Below are 20,928 nucleotides of genomic sequence, written 5' to 3'. Positions count from 1 at the left end.
TAATTATTTTATTTTTTTGTAGAGATGGGGTCTTGCTATGTTGCCCAGGCTGTTCTTGAACTCCCAGCCCTAAGTGATCCTCCCACCTCAGCCTCCCAAAGTGCTGGGATTCCAGGTGTGAACCACTGCGCTCAGCACCATAAACCTTTCTTCTGTGCCAGGTACACAAGTGGGTTCCAATAAAAATGAGTGGTATTGTACTTTCTGTGCATCTCTCATCTTCCCCTCTGGAGTAGGGACCACATCTGGTGCATCTGTCCTTCCACCTTACACGGTACGTGTCAACGTGTCATATTCCTCCTAACGGCTGAAAAGTTCTGATTCATAAAACACCTCTGGGCGTTTCAGAAAGAGATTGTGAGCTCAGGGCTGTAGGCCACAGACGGTACCCAGAAAGGGTACAGGGGAAATGCTTGTTTTCCAGGAGGCAACTGTACAAAAACTCAGAGAGGACCCAGCTCGGGCCATCCCAGGGACACTTACCTCTTATAGTAGGCCAGCTCCTCCTGCAACAAGAACACCTTGGACTTGAGCTCATTCCTCTCGTGCAGCACGTCCCGCAGCTCCTGGAGGGTGAACCGGGGGCGGTTGGGGTCCTTGAGATCCATGGCCACCTTCTCCGCATCTGAGACACACTCCTCTCCAGCTGGCTCCATCTGGAGGAGGCAGAGATGCCGCTAATGAATTCCTGGCAGCCACCAGTGGCACCCACTCTGTATCCCGATGGAGCCCGAATTTCCCACCTCCTGGGGTGTGAGCAGCCGGCTGAGGGTGCTATTTTAAGCACCCGCGGGCGGCCTCTGCTCACGTTCTGTACACTTTCCCTCTGGAGTTGGAAGCCCGTGGCCACCTGTTCATTGTTTGCCTTCTCAGTAGCCGGACCCTGGTCCGGGCACCTCCCCACCCGCCACCCGCCACCTGCTGCAGGGTTTTGTTACCAACGTAAAAAGGCATCCAAAGAGAAGAAACATCGAATACCACCCCCCTCATAAATCTGCCTGCTTTCACCTCCCAGGTTCTCCTCTCATGTTCTTACTAAGACCATTGCTAATCTGGCCAGAGTGGCTGGAATCATAGCCTGCGTGCGATTCTTGATTCCCTTTTCATGTGACACTAAGTCATACATGTTCTCCCATCTGTTACGGGCCTTCTGGTGAGCCTCTGCTCCTCGGTGGCTCTGGGCATCTGGACTCTGGAGTTCGGTGGAAGCCTGGTGGGGGTGCACTTGGGCATTTGTCCTCAATGAAGGTGACACTGGTGGACCCCAGCATCATGCTAAGTCACCTGCTCCAGGTCAGATCTAGACCCATCCTCCCACCTTCCATGGCAAGGGAGCCTTTTAAAAAAAATAGTGGTGAAATACACATAACATTTGAACCTTTTTAAAGCATGCAGCTCCGTGGCATTTACTATGTTCACAATGTTGTGCAACCACCTCCTCTTATCTAGTTCCAGAACATTTTCATCCCAAAAGGGATGTTTTCGAGGTTCATCCATGTGGTAGCACAAATCAGTATTTCATTCCTTTTCATGGCTGAATACTATTCCATTGTACAGACACAGCACATTTTCTTTATTCATTCTTCAGTTGGTGGCCATGTGGGTTGTTTCTACCTTTTGGCTATTGTGAATGGCGATGCCAGGAACCGTATTTGTTCTGACACCTGTTTTCAATTCCTTTGGATCTACACCTTGGAGTGGAATTGCTGGGTCGCATGGTAATTCTATGTTTAACTTTTTGAGGAGTTGTCAAACTGTTTTCCACAGTGGCTGCACTATTTTATATTCCCACCAGCAATGCAGGAGGGTTCCAATTTCTCTACGTTCTTGGCAACATTTATTTCCCATTTTTTGGATAGCAAGGATGTCTTTGCAAGCTGCTTCCAACTCAGCTGGCCAAATCTACAGGTGGCCCATACTCTCAAGATAGTGCAATGTCCCCGACACCTCTGAGCCACAATGTCCTGTGATCGCCCAGGGCGGACAGAGGTTAGGACGGCAGTGGAAAAGCTCCAGACCCGGCGAACGGGAGATGGAAAGACTCCCCACCCCAGGCCCCCAAGAAAAAGCTCATAGTGGCACAAGGAGAAGGGGACTCAGGCCAGTGTGGATAGTGCCACAAGGCCAGGAGGCAGAAGGACTCCAGGAGGCAGAGCCGAGATGCTTCACATCCTGGGAGAGTCTAGGACGGGCTGTTCTGGGAAAGGACACTTGAAAGGAGACACCACCCACGTGGCAGATCAGGTGACAGAGTAGCACAAGGCAGGCCTGAGTGGGGGGAGCCGTCTGACCCTGCCCCGTCAGCGCTGAGCCGCAGCAGCAGCAGGGGTGGGGGCCTCGAGGCAGCAAGAAACTGAAACTGCCACCTGCCACCCCCGCGAGCTGCTTGGGCAGCTGACTGGGGGGGCCTCTTCCCACCTAAGAACTCCAGAGGAAACGCTGGAGGATTTAATTTCCCAAGAAAGTATTCTCAGCGTCTGCTGATGCCACAGCTGCAGGTGGGCTGTGTCCTCGGGGGACATCTTCAGTGTCCGGCTTTCTCTGCAGAGCCTCCACAGGCACTCCGTGAACCACCCCACAGCTATGTGCTGGGTGTTCTGTACCCAAGACCACACACAGCAAGTGACTGATAAACAGCAGGCATGCAATAATGCAGTTCCCTTCTCTTCCCCTACCCAGGTTCACCAAGAAGCAACCCTGGGTGTCTAATATTTATCCAACATTTATTGAGCATTAACTTTGTGCCCTACTGGTTGCTGAGTTCGGTCCTCGGAACAGAATCAAAGAGATGAGGATGAAGAGAAGATATCCACAAATAGACGCTTACAAGGTCACATAATCAAAGAGGTGCAGGGACATCAACTCTAACTGGAGAATCAGGGGAGATGTTGCTCAGGTGTGGTCTCTGTGTATGGGGTCTTGACGAATGTGTAGGAGCTCACCAGGAAGTCTGAGCATCAGTCATATAGACCAGAGGTTGCAAACTAGGTCCTCAGACCACACCAGCACCCTCACCCCCCCACTTTGGCCCTCACTGTGTCCTAAAACTCTATTGGCAGATCAGGCCACCCTGGGCCCACATTCCCCCGTGGCAACATTAGGCCGATGCCAAGTAGCAGTGGCTCCCTTTTCCACGTGACTTCCGTGGCTACCCACCCCCACCCCCTTTCCCTTCCCTGTGTGGACCCCTGTAGGCAGCAGTGGCCCCTGCTGTGGACCCAAACCTCAGGCTCACACACTCCCTCCTGCCCCTCCTTCCCGACAATTCAGGTCCTGCCTTTCACAGCGGCAAGGGACTTACCTCTCTGTGTCTCTGGGAGGGGCTATCGGACAGGGGTCCTCACACCTTGGGGCGGGGCAAAGTCCTTCAAGGGAGCCCCTAAACCCCCGCCTCCCAAGAGGCCTTTGGGGGAGCCATCTGCTCCCCTCTGGGCCTTCATTTCCCCATCTACCCCTCGGGCACCCAGTCGTATTTCCAAAGGCGCTTCCCACCCAGACGCCCGGGATTTCTATGAACACACGCTTTCAAAGCCGCAGCAGTTCCCTGTTCACCCCTGAAAGGTTTCACTCGCCCAAGACACTGCAGGGCTTCCTGGGAACCTGAGTTCTTTTCATCTGGAGAAGGGACCTGACTCCCTTAGAGCCTGTGGGATTCCCAGCCAGGCATGCAAAATCCTGACCTCTGGAACTTGCCTGCAGGTGCAAGGACAGCCCGGGCCAATCTGGAGGCCTCCAGGCAGCCACTGCAGTGCCATGGACAGCCCAGGATTGGCCTGTTCAGACCCAGAGTGACCAAGAAGGCTTGTCCCGAGATAGCAATCCGGTCCCATCAGCAGCGGCCCTTCTAGGCTTACTGCATGAGGCACCATAGGTGGCCGGGGTTATCCCAGATAAGCCGGAGCCTTCCTTGGGTTGCTTGCTGGTCCCAGGAGGCACTCTGGGCGCCGAGTGAGGGAGACACCCTGAGGCCCCAGCTGCTTCCCAGGGAGGCCCAAGAGACCAGCTAACAAGCACTGGGACCTGTCCAGAGGCCTGAGGACAGTGACATCATGGATCCGGGCCTTATCCCAAGGCCTGGCCTCCTGGGAATGTTCCTTGCTGCCTGGGCGCATCAAAACGCCCTCTGCTCCCATAGCCCCTGGCCCAGCAAGCGGGGGACAACTGTGCTCTGGTCACACTCGGCACCTGCTGGCCTACCGTGCATAAATCCAGCCCGTGTTTAAACCCGGCCTTACCTGCCAGACCTCACACCTGTCTGCTCTCCCCACACAGGCAGAACCCACTTTATAAAAAGGACCTGCTAAGAAACCAGAACTCGTAAGGCAGAGGTATTCAGGAGATAGGCATTAATTTTACTGTCTTCCTACTGTGTTTATTTAAAGCCTTTCAGACAGAGGGCCCACTGCATTTTCTTAAGGATTTATACGTCTAATTGTGAAAGGCAGGAAAACCTTTGGGTAAAATATGAGGAGCTGGAGGAACCAGAGAACGTGCTGGGGGAAGCCAGGCAGGACCACACGTCGTAGCATGCACTGAGGTGAAACGTCCAGACCAGGTACATCCACAGAGTGCCCAGGGGCGGGGCAGAGGGGACGTGACTGCTCATGAGTAAGGGTCTCTTTCTGGGGCAGGAGAAATGTGCTAGGCAGTGGTGATGAGCACACACCTTAGTGAATAAACTAAAAACCACCGAGCTGTATACTTTAAATGGCTGAATTGTATGGTGTATGAATTATGGCTTAATAAGGATGCTATAAAACCAGAGAATCCTGTCTACTGGAGATGACACTGAAATGACAGTGACACGGCTCAGAAGGGATCGTGGGGCAATGATGAGAAGATTCCTCTCCAGCTCTGGATCCCTCCCTGGCTCCCAGCTGCCCCCGCTGAATCCTGCCCTGGGACGAACCCCTCCCCGCCAGCCACAGGCTGCCCGTACTCCTGTCTGGCTCTCGCTGTCCCCCGTTCTGGAACGGCCTGTGTCCTCATTCCACCTCTGGACGCCCTCCCCTTCTCACAGGCCTTCCGGACGCCGTGAAGCCCTGCCCTGCGCCCGCCCCTCCACGTCCCTGCGCCCCGCTCCAACCTCCCAGGCCTCCCTCCCAGCCGTGCTGCACCGTGAACCTCCCGAGTCAAGTCAAGGTCATTCCCCTCACTCATCAGACGAGGAAACTGACCACCGAAGAGATGGACGGGCCCTGGTCACATGGCAGCCAGTGGTGCAGCCACCACCGCCCGCAGTCCCCCAGGGACAAGCACCCTGCACTGCACACGGCTCCGAGGCCGGGAAGCAGAGCCAGCCCGAGTCTGCGAGCAGACGCTGCAAAGCGGCCGCGGGGCGGTCACTGCTGCAACCTGACTTTACTCCCCGTTTCTTCCCACGGCCTCGGCTGCCAGAAAGGGAAGCTGAGACCCACAGGCCGTCGGGCCAACATGTGAAATGTCCCTGTCCTCATTGCTAAAGAGATCTGGAACAGAGCTGGGAGTCTTGTGGCTGGCGGATGTCCTCGAGACCCAGGTTTGGATCAGGCCCTGCCTGGCAAGGAGGAGACAGGCCTGAGCCCTCGTGGGGCCTGAGGGCTGGGAGGGGTACACTGTGGGGGGCGGGACGCGATCGCCCCAAGATTGGCCTAGCAGCTGTTGTTGGCACTGGCCCCCCCTCCATCCCACTCCCATATTTAATTTTTTTTTTTTTTTTTGAGAGATGGGGTTTCACTATGTTGCTCAGGCTGGTCTCAAGCGATCCTCCTGCCTCGGCCTCCCAAAGTGCCGGATTACAGGCGTGAGCCACCGCGCCTGGCCCCACTGCCGTATTTAGAGTCCAGCCTTCACCATTCTCGCCTGGGTTATCACAAAGGGCTCCTGACCACCATGTCTGCCCTGAGCCCTCGGCTGTTCACACTGTCCTCCACGAAACTCGGTCGATCCTAGCTCCCGCCCGCTGAAACCCTGTGAATGGACCCACACCTCCCGCTGCTCAGAGTTCTGGGTGGCACTCTTGGCCCCAGTGCTCTAGCAGCTGTTGTCTCTGCCTGGCCCGCACCCATCCCCACACTCCTTTGGGCCTGGTCACTGCGACTCTCCTCTGGAGAAAGACCATGCCCCACGTCCAGTCCATATGGCTTGTGCTGACAACCACCAGGGGCAGCCATGTGACTCGGGAACAGACGGTATGCATATGCTAGACATCTGGCCACAACAGTTGGGTCAGTGATGGGCCAAGGAGAGCATTCCCTCCGACTTTGCTGGGACTCTTGGGGAAGAGGCAGTTTCTTTCCACTGGGGTTGCTAAGCTGGCTGAGTACCAGGGGCCACTGTACGGCAAGAGCCTGCCTGAGAGTGACGGCACCACGGAAGAAAGCAAAGCCAAGAGAAGGTCTGAATCAAATTCCAGACAGCATCATTTGGGCACCTGGAACCAGCTATACCTGAAGCCATCGCTAACTCAAAGCTTTTGGTTACAAAGCCAATAAATTCCTTGCTTCTCTCCTTTAAGCCATTTTAATTTAGGTTTACGTCACTTTTAGCCAAAAGCAGGCCCTAACCTCTCCCTTTGAAGACTTCTCTCCCTTACCTTCGTGTGTATCCCAGGTTGCTACAGAAAACCTAGAAGTGACTGGCCTGAATTCACAGGACGTTTAATGAATGCTGGGACTTGAACACACCTGTGAGCTGGTCTGTCTTACCTCCCCTACCTGTGACCCAGGTTCCTGGCACAGTGTCTGCAAACCTCAGACAGTTAATACTGTTTGTTGGAAGAGAGAGCAAGCCCTGGGCGCCTCCCCAGCAGTTCAGTGTACTTTTCTGAAGCCATATGTCCACTTTCCACATTTCTGCCTGTCACGGTCTTGGCATTAACAACACCGACACCAGCCTAAGGAATAGCTCTTCCATGAACCCCACATCACAACCCCCTAAGGATTTAGTGCCGCAGCCCCTGTGTTCCTGGCACAGTCCGGGGGCGCATTGATGCGGCAGACACCTCTGGTGCCCACCTCACAGCCCTGGGCCTTCCTGGATTTTCGCTGCAGCTATGGTGGGCAGTTCCGTCCATGCAGACGGTACATTCGCGCTGTCAGGCAACCATCACCACTATCTAATCCAGAACGTTTCCATCACCCCTAAAAGAAACCCCATGCCCATTAGCAGTTACGCCCCCCCATTCCTCCCTTCCCCGACCAATCGACTTTCTGTCTCTGTGCATTTGCCTGTTTGGGACATTTCATATAACTGGACTCATACACCCTGTGGCCTTTGGTGGCTGGCTTATTTCTCGTAGCATCATGTTTACAGGGTTCATCCACGCTGTGGCACGAATCGGTGCTCCCTTTTATGGCTGAATAATATTCCACTGGGTGGCTGGACCACATTTGTTTACCCCTTCTTCAACTGACGGACGTGGGGGTTGTTTCCACCTTTTGGCCATCATGAACAGTGTTGCTATGCACATTGCCGTAAACACGTTTGTGTGAACACCTGTTTCTAATTCTTTTGGGTATATGCCCAGCAGTGGGATTGCTGGTCACGTGGTAGTGTGTGATTCCGCCTGACGTCTGGACTAACGCATCTGTCATTCTAAACTGTAAGCCCCATGTGGACAGGGCCCGGGTCTGTATCTAGCTCACCATGTTATCCTCTGTGCCTGCCACACAGTTAACAATCATCGGAACCAATGAATGAATGAATGAATGGCAGGTGCCCAGGAGCCACCACTAAGTGGAATGCCCCGGGCCAGAATGTTCCAGATCCAGCTCTGCCTTTACCCAGCTGTGTGTCTTCAGGCAGTAGCCGGTTCTCTCTCCCATTTTGTCACAGATAACGGGGAACACAAGGCAACCCTGCCTGCAGCCAGCCCACAGACTCGCCTCCCACAGCCCCTCCGCACCCACCCCAGCACCCACCTCCGCACCCACCTCGGGCTCCTCCTCCCCGTTCTGGCTGAGCTCGCCCTGCAGCCTCTCTCGCAGCTTCCCCAGCTCCGACCGCAGGTTGCCCATCTCCTGCTCCTTGGTCTGCAGATCTGCCTCCAGCTCCACCTTCTGTTCGATCAAGGCCTTCCCTTGGGCCTCCACCACTGTGACCCGGTGCCGGAGGTCATGGTTGATCTTCATCAGCCGTGTCTGTTGCTGCTGCAGCTGTGGAGACAGGGAGGCCACTGTGTGGGGCTGCCACCTGCAGTGGCTCAGGCGGTGCACTGCACAAGGGCAAACCATCTACAGGTGTGCCATTTATACTGTAGACATCTTTATTTGAAATTTGTTCATATTCTCATAACTAAGTATTGACACCAGAGATGGGTAATTTGTATATTTACTATGATAATTCTATGGCAGATGGGAGATAAGTGTCTTGTTAGCATTAATATAGCATGGCAATTTCCTAACAGATGGAGGTAACGTGCGTTGAGAAAGGGGCAGCTTCCCCTAAGGCAGGCAGAGGCAACGTATGGGTTCCTGGAGCAGCCTGGACCCTGCTAAGTCGCTCAGAGGCCATGATGGGACGGGGGTGGGCTGGAGGAGGCCTCGGGGTCAGAGCAAAGGCTGATGGGGCCTCTGGACCTCCCTGGCTGTGTTTCCAGTTTGGGCCTCCCAAGCCATAGGCAGGATCCCCCACCCCATGGAGCCCAAAGAATGAGACCAAGGGGGGAAGGAACCCCCTGAGTGGAGGATCCAGTCTCTTGCTGGTACCTGCTGGCCAGGAGGGTAGATGTGGGCTAAGGGCTCATCACTTACAGCCTCCACGTCCTCATTTTTCAGGCCGAGCTCCCTGTCCTTGGCACGGATCTCGTCACGCTGCTTGTCCACCACCTCCTTCAGCTTTTTCATCACCTGCCGCTCCCGCTCTGACATGCCTGGGTGGGGGAGGTGGGACCAGCAGGTGAATCCAACCCCCCAACACACTAAAACAGCCCTGCGGCTTCCCACCGAGAATGAAACTGAAGTCTTAGTGGCCCCCAGCCACACCCTCTATGGCCTCCACCGCTCCCTTCACCCACCCAGCGCCTGCTCTCTCTGTTCCTGGCCCCTCCAAGCTCATTCCCCGCTCAAGGCCTCTGCCCAAGACTCCCTCTCTGTTTGCTTCTTACTCCCCATGGCTGGCTTAGATGTCACCTCTTCGCAGAGGTCTTGCCTCCTCTGACCACTCTAGAGTAGCCCCCAGCTCCCACCTGCCCTGTCAGTGTCTCTCTGACCCCACTCCTCGTCCCCCCATTTCTGCGCTCTTCACAGTTACTAAGCGTCTTTACGTTCTTTTCTCTCACAAAAGATGTTAGGCGCGGTGGCTCAGGCCTGTAATCCCAGCACTCTGGGAGGCCGAGGCGGGAGGATGCTTGAGCTCAGGAGTTTGAGACCAGCCTGCGCAAGAGCGAGACCCTGTCTCTACTAAAAACAGAAAAAATTAGGCAGGTGTGGTGGCGCCTGTAGTCCCAGCTACTTGGGAGGCTGAGGCAGGAGGATCATTGAGCCCAGGAGTTGGAGGTTGCCATGAGCTATGATGACGCCACTGCACTCTAGCAGGGGCGCAGAGTGAGACCGCCTCAAAATAAATAAATAAATAAAAGGTTAAGGTGATAAATTTTATGTAATATGTTAGGTGTATTTTCACAGTAAAAAATAACTACACATACATATATATCCCACTAGATTTCAAAGATTGAATATGACATTAAAAGACTTAATACATCAGCCTGAGCAAGAGCGAGACCCCGTCTTGACTAAAAAAATAGAAAGAAATTATCTGGACAACTAAAAATATATAGAAAAAATTAGCCGGGCATGGTGGGACATGCCTGTAGTCCCAGCTACTCGGGAGGCTGAGGCAGGAGGATCGCTTTAGCCCAGGAGTTTGAGGTTGCTGTGAGCTAGGCTGACGCCACGGCACTGTAGCCCGGGCAACAGAGTGAGACTCTGTCTCAAAAAAAAAAAAAAAAAAAGACTTAATAGGAAAAAAGAATGCAAAATAGCCCATTGATAATTTTTATATTGATTACATGTTGCAAGGATACTTACTATTTTGGATCTACTGGGTTAAGTAAAATATATTATGGAAATTACTTTCATCGGTTTCTTTTTACTTTTTCTAATGTGCCAACTAGAAACGTTACAATTACTTCTGTCTCTAATGCACAGTGCTGTTCTGTGCTGCCCTTCAGAAAATGACCATGTGGCCAGTTTTCCCCCTCCCTGGTGACTAAGTTGCTCCTCCAGAGCCCAAGGTGTCTCCTCCAGACCCTTGAGCATATCTCGCACCCCATCTCCCCAGCGCGATGGCCGGGACACCCGTGATGCATCCCTGCATGTGCTAACAAGTAGTCTTCATAGCTTGCCCTCCAGCTGACAAGATGCGTTTCCAAAAACGGGGGGCAGGGAAGTGCTGTTTAATCTGGAGATTTCCAGGGGCTGAAATACAGGAAACTGCGAAGGTGCCTCCGTGAGCGGCGCTCGCTGTTAACTGCTGAGAAAGCCACACTGGCTCCTCTGAGCACCTCACTCCACGCCCCTGCACAGGACTCAGACGACTGCTCCCCTGCATCCTCAGTCTACCCCTAGGCCTCTGCCCAGCACATTCTCCGTGTGGCACCTGCCACACGGTCACAACTTCACGGGCTCCACCTTCTCCCAGGGCCCCGCCCCCCCCGTCTGCCCAATGTCTGTTCCTCTAGCAGGTGGAAGAAGTGCCTTTGTCCTTGTGTTCCCATGGTTTCCCATGCAAAATAAAAATAACCGTGAAAGGCATGCCTGGCATCTGCCCGGTCTCGGCCTCTCTACTCCGGCGGGGGCTGCTGCCAAGTGACCTCCTGAGCTAACCCTTCGGGAGCCGGACCCGCGCTAGACACCACTGAAGTGCGTCTTCAATCACGTGTGTAGGCTGTCTCATGCCAAGCCCAGCAGGGCTCTGGCAGCTGTGGAAGCAAAGCAAAGCTCCCCCACATGCAGGACGAGTGACGTGCCAAGCAAGCAGCTCAGAGCTTTCGGGTCCGTGGCCTGCGGGTCCCCGAGGCCTTTGGGGCCTTAGTGGCACAGGCAGGGGAATTCCCAGGTCACCCCCAGAGGCCTCCGGGTGCCCTGCAGAAATGCCCAAAGATCAACACAGTTTCCGTATGACCCAGAAATTCCACTCCGAGGTACCTACCCGAAAGAACTGAAAACACGTGTCCACGCAAAGCTTGAGCACAGATGTTCACAGCAGCATTATTCACAACAGCCAAAAGGTGGAAACACCCCATGAGTCCATCAACAGTAAACAGATAAACAAAATGCAGGCTATCTACAGAATGGAGCATAACTCAGGCATAGAGAGGAACGAAGCACCGAGCCGTGCTACAACGTCCACGGACCTTGAAAACATTACGCTAAGTAAAAGACGTCAGACACAAAAGACCACACAGTGCATAATTCCATTTCCAGGAAATGTCCAGAAAAGACAAATTCACAGACACAGAGAGTAGATCAATGGGTTCTTACAGCTTAGGGTGAAGAGGGCACGATGTTTCTTTGTGAGGTGATGAAAATGTTCTAAAATTGTGGTGATGGTTGCACAACTCTATGAATAGACTAAAAACCACTGAATTGTATAATTTTTTTTTTTTTTTTTTTTTGAGACAGGATCTCACTCTGTCATCCAAGCTGGAGCGTAGTGGTATAATCATAGCGCACTGCAACTTCCTGGGCTTAAGCGATCCTCCTGCCTCAGCCTCCTGAGTAGCTTGGACTACAGGTGAGTGCCACCATGCCCAGCTAATTTTTATTATTTTTTTTGTAGAGATGGAGTCTCGCTATGTTGCCCAGGCTGGATGAACTGTACACTTTAAATGGTGAATTGTGTGGTATGTGAATAATATCTCAATAAAGCTGTTACAAAACAAATGATGGCAAATACTTATCTAGTGCTTACCACATGCTAAATACTTTACCATGTATTAACTCATTATCATAATATCCTTAATTCATAATCCTTATCATAATATCCACATTTTACAGTTGAAGAAGCTGATTTATGGAAAAGTAAATCATCTTGCCAAGACTGGGATCTAGCTGAGCTGAGATTCGGACCCAGGCAGTCAGAGGTGACCTTGTGTAAAGATGCCCCAGTGGCGCACAGTGGCTCATGCCTGTCATCCTCACACTTTGGGAGGCCGAGGTGGGAGGATCACTTGAGGCCAGGAGTTCGAGACCAGCCGAGGCAACACAGGGAGACCCAACCTCCATAAAAATAAAATAAAAAATTAGCCAGGTGTGCTGGCACACACCTGTAGTCCCAGCTACTTTGCAGGCCGAGGCAGGAGGATCACTTGAGCCCAGGACTTGGAGGCTTTAATGAGCTGTGATGGTGACACTGTACCCCAGCCTGGGCAACAGAGTGAGACCTTGTCTCTAAAAAAATTTTTTTTGATTAAAAAAAAATAAAGATGCCCCCACCAAGTCATTTTCTATCATATCCCCTGTGACAGCTCTCGATGGCACAGGTCGCCACCTGGAACTCTGCCATCTGTTTGTGTACATGTTTATCACCCATCTCCTCTGCATGCCACAGGGTCCCCGCCGTGTCTAACGTGTATTCCAGGGCTGAGACAGGAGCCTGACAAACACAGGGGATCTGCAACAGTGTGTAACGAACCTCTGTGTCACCATCTGTAAATCGAGGCAGGGCTGTGGTATAAATCAACATGACAACAGGAGTCCAAAGACTGTGGACATCAGAGAGCACCTCGGACACATCAAGGGAACATGATGATGGTGATGACTGACGGCGTGGGTGACCACGACAACAGGAACAGCCCTCTCCTCACACCCTGAGCCCACCCCCGCCTTACCTTCGTGCTTCTGGAACTCCTCCTCGGAGAAGCTGACATCCTTGTGGGAGAGGTTGGTCATGAGCTGCTTGTTCTCCTCCTGCAGCTGGGCTATCTGGGAGAGGAGGTCCTGCGCCTCCCCGCGCCACACGTCCTCCACCAGCTCCAGCTCCTGCCAAAGCCAGGGCACGCGTCGGGGTCACGGCCTGTCCAGGGAAGCTTGGGCCGCCGGGGCTTTGGGCTATCCCCATCCTTATGAGAACCAGGCATGGGGCAGGTGGGGAGACAAGGCCACCGCTAGCCACTTACAGCACCTCTGCAAGAAAGAGAAGGTGCTTCCCCGGGGCCGATGCCCGCATTTATGCTGCTAGGACTGGCCCGGTTAGAACTGCGCCAAGGACTACCACAAAGCTGGTTCTGCTATCGATAGAGAAGAGTGTGGCTGAGCGGCCACAGGCTACAGGGGTCCTAACATTCCCAGCCACCTCTGGGGGTGGTCATACCCTGAACTTTGGACAATCAGGGCACACCGGCTTCTCCAAGGGAGAAAGAGGCTTCAAAGATCTGGCGGATGTACAGGCCGACAGGGCCGTTCTGCCCCAAGGCTTCTTAGCTATCTGATATGGAAGTCACTCCAAGGGGTCTTCAGCAACACTTAACCACTCTGAGCCTCAGTTTCCCTCATTCTGGGAACCAAAACATAAAGGCTCACAAGGTGGATGTGAGGATAAGATCAGTCTAGTGCAATTATTTTGTGGATGTCTGGAATCAAAGAAACAGTAACAAGTGCTCACAAGAATATGAAGAAATTGGAACTCTCCTACACTGCTGGTGGGAAGGTAAAATGTTGCAGCTATGCTGGAAAACAGTCTGCTGGTTCCTCAAAATGTTAAACAGAGTCCCCGCAGGGCCCAGCAATTCCACCACTAAGATCGGCCCAAGAAATACAAAAACTATGTCCACACAAAAATGTGTGCATGCTAATGTCTGCAGCAGCGTTATTCATAGTAGCCAAAGGGTAGAAACAACCCGAATGTCCATCAACAGAAGAACGGGCAAATAAAACGTCGTCTATCCATACAATGGAATAATACTCAGCCACGAAAAGGAATGAAACTCTGACACATGCTACAGCATGGAGAAACCTTGAAAACATGCTAAGAATGGAAGCCAAGCTGGGCGCGGTGGCTCACGCCTGTAATCCCAGCACTCTGGGAGGCTGAGGCAGGAGGATCCCTTGAGGTCAGGAGTTTGAGACCAGCCTGAGCAAGAGTGAGACCCCGTCTCTACAAAAAATAGAAAATTAGCCGGGCATGGTGGGGCACGCCTATAGTCCCAGCTACCCAGGAGGCTGAGGCAGGAGGATCGCTTGAGCCCAGGAGTTTGAGGATGCAGTGAGCTGTGATGATGCACTTGAGCCAGGGTGACAGAGAACGATGCTGTCTCAAAAAAAGAAGCCACAAAGGCCATATATTGTATGATCCCATTTATATGAATGTCCAATAAGGAAAACCCACAGAGACAGAGCAGACTGAAGGTCATCTAGAGCCGCAGTGCTGGGGGAAGTGAGCATTGACTGTTAATGGGTATGAATTTTCTTTTTGGAGTAATGAAAATGTTCTAAAATTGATTGTGGTGATGGTTGTACAACTCTCTGAATACACTAAAAACCACTGACATGTAGACTTTAAGTGGACATATCGTATGGTATCTGAATTATACTCAATAAAGCTGTTACCTAAAAAGAAGTATCTCGTGCAACTGTAAACTAGTTGACAAAGCGTCATTGCCGCTGCCGGATGAAGCAGTGGGGTCAGGCTTGGGTGCTGGCATCTGTTGACTCAAGTATGCATCTCGTTTCTGCCACTGACTAGGTGACCTTGGGCAAATTATTCAACCTTCAGGTGCCCCGGACACGAGGAAGGAAGTGTATTATCTCCCTCGGAGGGCTGCTGTGAGGATAAATGGTCACTACATATAAAAAGCGCCTGGAGTATGCCTGGCACTCAGGAAGTGTTAATGACGATGTGTGTACTAATCCCCGTTCCTCCTACCATCCGTCACAAGCCCGCCAGGTGGCCGGACACTCAGCGTCGCTTCTGTCCATCGTCTAAATAAGTTCTTAGATCCCACCTCCGTCAGGAAGCCTGCCGCACTGGGGCAAAGAGCAGTAACAAGCAAGTGTTCAGACAGCTGGCTCGAGGTCACCAGGGAAGGTGAAGGGCGGGGGGCGGGGGGCTGGCGGAAGCCCACACGCAGGCTCCGCTCGGGAGCAGAGTGAGGCTCTTCCAGCCCCGGTCCTCTCTGCTCCCACCTGGCATAGGCTGAGCACACGGCTCAGAGAGTATCGGTCCAGGGTAACTGGCTGGGGCGGGCATAACAGCCCCCAGCAACATCCATGTCCCGATCCCTGGAACCTGAGAAGATGCTGCCTTAGGTGGCAAAAGGGACTTTGCACATGTGACTAAGTGAAGGATCTGGAGATGGGAGATGATCCTAGATTGTCCAGGTGGGTCTGTGTAATCACAGGGTCCTCATAAGAGTGAGACAGGAGGGTCAGTGTTAGGGACAATGTGGCTCTAATCTCCAGAGAGAGATGTGAAGACGCTACACTGCTGGCTCTGGAGATGGAGGAAGGGGCCCAAGCCAAGGAATGCAGACAGGGTCCCAAAGCTGGGTTCTCCTCTAGGAGCCTTCCAAAGGAATGGCATCTTCCTGACACCTTGATTTTAACCCAGTGAGACCCATTTATGACTCTTGACCTCCAGAACTTTATCTGGTATTATTCATATGGACATTATCCACGTGCCTCCACAATACTGCATTAGATTGTACCCGCACGTATCCAATGTAATGCCCATATTCGCATGTATCCGTGGGCATTGGCTCACACCTGTGATCCCAGCGCTTTGGGAGGCCAAGGCCTAGGTGGGAGGATCGCTTGAGGCCAGGAGTTTGAGACCAGCCTGGGCAACACAGAGAAACCCCATCTCTACAGAAAATAAAATAGAGCCGGGGGTGGTGGTGCGCACCTGTAGTCCCAGCTACTCTGGAGGCTGAGGCTAGAGGATCAATTGGGGCCACGCCTTCTGCCTAGAATGCCCCTCCCCTCAGCTCTCTGTGGTTGGTTCCTATACTTCATCCAGATCTCAGCTCAGATGTCACCTCCCCAGGGAAGCCTTCCTGACTGCCCCATCTATTAGACCGCCACCCTAGTCTTCGTCTCCCTGTTTTATTTTCTCTATGGCACTTATAAACTGATTAAAAAAAAAATCTATCTCATTATGCTAGAATTGCACCATCCCATAGAGGAGCCACTAACCACATGTGGCTGGTGAGCACCTGAAATGTGGTTGGTCTGAGTCGGGACACAGGGTAAGGGAGAAATACACACCAGATTTTGAAGATGTAGTAGGAAGAAAAGAAGGCAAAAGATCTCAATAATAATGTTTTATGCTGATTACATGTTGAAATAAAAATATTTTGGATATACTGGATTCTATAAGATATATTAAAATTAATCTCCCCTATTTCTTTTTGTTAACATGGCAAGCCACATTGTATTTCTATGGGCTGGCACTGCACTAAAAGGTCAGGCCCGTGAGGGCCAAGACTTCATCTGTCATGGTCACTGCTGTCTCCCCAGTGCCCAGAACAGTGCCTGGCACACAGGGGATGCTCAATAAATAGATCTGCTGAGTGGTGAACACAGGCCGTTTACATTATCTGCAATTGTATCAGCCCAGCCGCTGCTTTCTAAAGCCTGTTACCCGCCCACTGCCTGATACCAGTGACACTTTGCTTTTCTCTGTGTAGCCCGTGTCACCGGGGATGGCACTCTGCACTCTGTGGCCCGTCAACAGGGCTGCACATTGAGTAACAAGATAGAACGTGATAGGACGGTGGCCTGCGCCTAAGTGATGAGTAGAAGCGACTGAGTGGGGACCTACTGGGGGGGGTGTAGGTGGAAGAGAGGGTGTGCGCTTTACTGGAGCCTTCTTTGTTAAAAGAGAAAGGGAGGGAGGGAGGGAGGGAAAAAAGGAGGAAGGGAGGGTGGGCAGGCAGACAAGACCAAGGACAGGCTAAGAAGATTTTGGTGGAAATATCACCTTGAAGGGCCTTTGAGGCTGTGGAAAAAGAAAAATTAGATTGAGTCCCTCCTCTCTCCCAAGATTGCAAAGTAAAGGGGCCTGGGGCCGGGGTGGGAAAAGGAGGATTCAGTCCTCAGATTTATGAGAGGTCATTGCTGATGTTTATAAACAAGCCCTGGCCCTGAGCACATGGGTGTTTACTTCCTAGCTGATGGTGTTCCAGACGCAACAAGTGCAGCTGGCTGAGAATTCCATCCGGCTTTAGGCCGAGTACCCTAAAGCCACTAGGGTGTCTCCCAGCCCAGGCAGAACTAGAGAGACAGGGGTGGGGGGAGGTGTAGGTGCCAGGACTCTGGTGTGACCTGGGTCAAGCCCCTTAGTGCTGTTAAGAGGCAGCCGCATGGGAGGATTCCAAACGTCCCTTCCCTCCTCGACCCTCTAGGAGGGATGGGGCATCTGGGGTAGGAGGAGGGATGTCTGGGGTGGCCATGGCTCCCCAACATCAGCCTGTGAGGACCTCAGGGAAAGTATCTCTGGCCTAAAACTAATAGTTAACATTTGCAAAGTCCTTGCTATGGGCAGGCTCTGTCCTGAGCACTTTATGTATATTAACTCCATTAATCTTCACCGCAATTCTACAAGATACGTTCTATTAGTACCCCATTTTACAGCTGAGGAAACTGAGGCACAGAGAGGCTGTGCGATCTGCCCAAGATCACACAGTCCACAAATGGTGGGGTTTGAAACCAGGCTGTCTAACTCCAAAGTCCCGCTCCTAGGAATCTTTAATTACTGGCCCGAAGCATTTTCAAGCTCCCACTGTGACCTTGGAAATGCTGCCCAGCTCCTGGGAGCTTGAGTTTCCTTCCTGACCCCAGGGCATAGAGACCTAGGAGGACAAACACATTGAAACCTGGCAAAAGCGCTGTTAACCACCCACGATCTGCCCTCAGGTTAAGGCTGCAGACCCAGCTTTGGCCATTTTCCCTGAAAACACACAGATCATCAAAGTACACAATAGGCGATGGCCCGCCAGGGAGGTTCAGAGAGGCCAATTTTATTTCCTGAGGCCACACAGCAAGCCAGAGATGGCCCAGGCACCCCAATCTCTCAAGGAAAGGTGTTTCCTCCCATTCTCAGTCTGAAGGGCCTGCTGGGAGCATCCCTGGGCTGAGGTTAGGGCAGGAAACCACACGTCTCCCGCTTCCTCTTCCCCAGGAACCTCGTCTGGACTCCCCGACCAGGGGGAGGCCCCGATTCAGGCAGATTCCTGTTCCCAGGGGAGAGGCTTAGCCTTAAAGCTGCCTCAAATCACCCCCTTGCCCCAATTCCAACCGCGCAGGGAGGAGACACTGGGGCTGGGACCCTCTCACCACTAACTTGGGACAAATCCCTCCGCGACTCTTCCCTCAGTTTCTCAGTTTCTGTGAAATGAAGATAATTCCTACCTCCCGAGTTCTGTGAGGACTACAGATACAATCAAGGAGGGGGAAGCACCTCCGGGCACAGGTTAATCAACTAGGGGGGCCCTGGGAAGAAAGTTGCAAATATGAACTCAAGAGACTGGGCTCAGTGTAAGTTCACTGGCTGTATGTCACATTCCCCTTGCTCGGGGGGGGGGGGGGGAGAAAAGGCCTGGTGTCACATCTTCTTGGGTCTCACTGGGGGCAGGGGCTCATTTCATTTCCGGAAAAGAATAGTAGTATCTAAGCACTTAACCTATATCATCCCATTTCATTCTTATAAGGTGATCACCATTTGACAGGTGGGGACATAAAGCACAGAGAGGTTAAGTAACTTACCCAATGTCACACAGCTACTAAATGGTAAAGGTGGGATTGGAACTCAGGTCTGACTCCAGAGAACTGCTCTGAATCTCTCAGGTGGTATATGCCAAGGGCCTCCCTCCCTCACCCAGTCTAGTCCCCTCTTGTCTAGTCCCTGTATACACATGTGTGCGCACCCACAGTGGCCCAGAGCTGAAGGGCCCTTGCGTTCCAGCAGCCCCATTGCCCGGATGGGCAGACTGAGGCTGCTACCCACCTTCCGATGCTTGCGCTCCTTCTCGATGCGGTCCATCCTCTCCAGGCGCAGGCGGTCCAGCTCCAGGCGCAGCTCGTCCAGCTCCGGCGCGACGTGGTGGCGGCTTACCAGCACCTCCAGGATCTCCAGGACGCGCACGACCTTGGGCACGAGGCGCGCGATGGCCTCGAAGCCGTGCTGGTCGATGACCCGCTCGAACTCCTGGCCCACGAGCGACGCGATGGCGTACACGTCCGTGACGGTCAGCTCGGCCACGTTCTTCTCCAGCGCCGACTCGGCCGCCAGCGCCGACCCCCGCTCCTCGTCCATGGCGGTGCTCCCGGCCTCTCCCGCACCCCGCAAACTAGTGCAACTCCCAAACTTGCCGCTGTCGAGGGCAGCGCCGGGCCGGGCCCACCCAGGCGCCGCCGGCGGCCGCGCTCAGCCTGCCCGCGGGCGAGGGCGCACCGGGGCGGCCGGCGTCGGCATGGGCGGGGGCGGCGGGCCGGAGCCGAGGTCAGCGCGCCGGGCCGCGGGTCTGGGCGCCCGGCTCGGCCAGAGCCTGCTCCCGAGATGGGGGGAGGGGAGGGGGGAGGAGGAGGAGGAGGAGGAGGCGAGGAAGGCGCGCGCGTGCGCAGGCCCGCGGCGCCTCCCAAGTTGGGAATCCGAGTTGGGCGCAATGGAGGCGCGGGGTCTAGCCGGAGCGGGGCCCCGCTGCCCGCGGAAGCAGTTCTCGCCCAGGGGCGCCCCCGCGCCGGGGCCGGGGAGGAAGGGCGGCCCGCGGCTCCTCCGGGAAACTTTGGCGACGGCGGCGAGGCCGGGTGGCCGGCTCCCCCCGCGGGGATGCCAAGCGCCCCGCCCCGATCCCGGCCTGGCGAGGGGCGCGCCCGCCTTCTGCCGCCCGGGGGCGCCCCGAGGTCCCCACCCGCCCCGCGCCCCCAACCTGCTGACTCGCAGCTGCTCCCCCAGCCCCCACTCCAGACCCCGGGACGCGCGGCCCCCTCCCGGCAGCCGCCGCCCCTCCTCCCGCCGGTCCTGGCTCCTCCCCGCCCCCAGCCGGGGAGGGTCGCGGCGGGCCCGGAGGGGAGGGGAGGCGAAGAGCGCTCGTCTCGCTGGGCAATTCGCGGCTTCGGGGAGCTGCCCCTGCCTGGGAAAGGAACGGAGGGCCGTGGGTGGACTCCGGGATGGGGCTCATCCTGGGGACAAAGCGGGGACCCCCGCCCGCAGACCCCCTCGCCCCCCCCGCCGACCGGGTCACCAGGAGGACCTGGCGGCGCCGGGCTCTGCGCTCCGGCGGAGGCGCCAGGCGAGGGGCGAACGGGTCTAAGAGTTCTCTGTCCCCAAAGCCGCCGGGTACCCCGCCCGCCGAGCCACGTCCATTAGCGGCTCCTTGTGACATAAACACCAGTTCACAGTGGCTCGAGGTCGGCGTTCGCATCTCAGCACCAGCAATTTCCTTACCCCAAACACCCTGTTCTTTTGGACTGCTAAATCCACTTGTCCCTCAGACCCCCATCCGACCCCCAGGAGAGCCCTCCCTGAACCCACAACCCCCGTGCACCCTCCTGTCCCCTCCCGCGTGAGTCAGGGACCCTCTTCTGCAAGCCTCACAGTCCGCTGCTTCCCCCATCAAAATCACTCTTAGCATCCTGAGTTTAACCATGTGGTTCAATATGCCTCCGCCATCTGACTGTTAGCTCCTCGAAGGCAGAAATCTTAAGGCTCTTGTAGCCATAAAGCACACCCCAACCTTGCATATATTAAAATTCAAAAAAAGTTAAAATGTATTATTTGCTTTACATTAATACATAAAAAAATACATAAAAAATACATAAAAAAAATATGTAGTACTTACTGTGTGCTAAGCATTCTTCTAAGTGCTTTATAAATGTTACTCATTTAATCCTCACTCCACAGGTTCCTGAAGTGTGGCCTAAGAACTGCTGAGAGTCCCCAAGAGCCAAAGGGTCTCTGCGAGGTTGTCACTTTTTGCAACTATGGCCCAGTGTGAGGCTAGATGTTCTG

General features: G+C 54.0%; 1 protein-coding gene across 2 annotated transcripts in view; it reads right to left on the bottom strand.

The window, feature by feature from the left end:
* Window positions 1–19,389, bottom strand: part of RILPL1 (Rab interacting lysosomal protein like 1) — a 29,851-nt gene extending 10,462 nt beyond the window's left edge. The window contains exons 1-5 of one of the 2 annotated variants that reach the window (XM_069496912.1): window positions 18,925–19,389; window positions 12,812–12,962; window positions 8,733–8,851; window positions 7,902–8,135; window positions 484–656 (exon numbers count right to left, since the gene is read on the bottom strand). In XM_069496912.1, the coding sequence (XP_069353013.1) occupies window positions 484–656; window positions 7,902–8,135; window positions 8,733–8,851; window positions 12,812–12,962; window positions 18,925–19,233 (986 nt within the window). In that variant the 5' untranslated portion in view covers window positions 19,234–19,389. The remainder of the gene's footprint in view (window positions 1–483; window positions 657–7,901; window positions 8,136–8,732; window positions 8,852–12,811; window positions 12,963–18,924) is intronic. The other variant, XM_069496914.1, reaches the window with a different exon arrangement.
* Window positions 19,390–20,928: the final 1,539 nt, after the last annotated feature.

The sequence above is a fragment of the Eulemur rufifrons genome, chromosome 21, assembly GCF_041146395.1.
Source record: "Eulemur rufifrons isolate Redbay chromosome 21, OSU_ERuf_1, whole genome shotgun sequence".
Lineage (NCBI taxonomy): Eukaryota > Metazoa > Chordata > Mammalia > Primates > Lemuridae > Eulemur > Eulemur rufifrons.
This window is presented reverse-complemented; position numbering and strand designations above follow the sequence as displayed.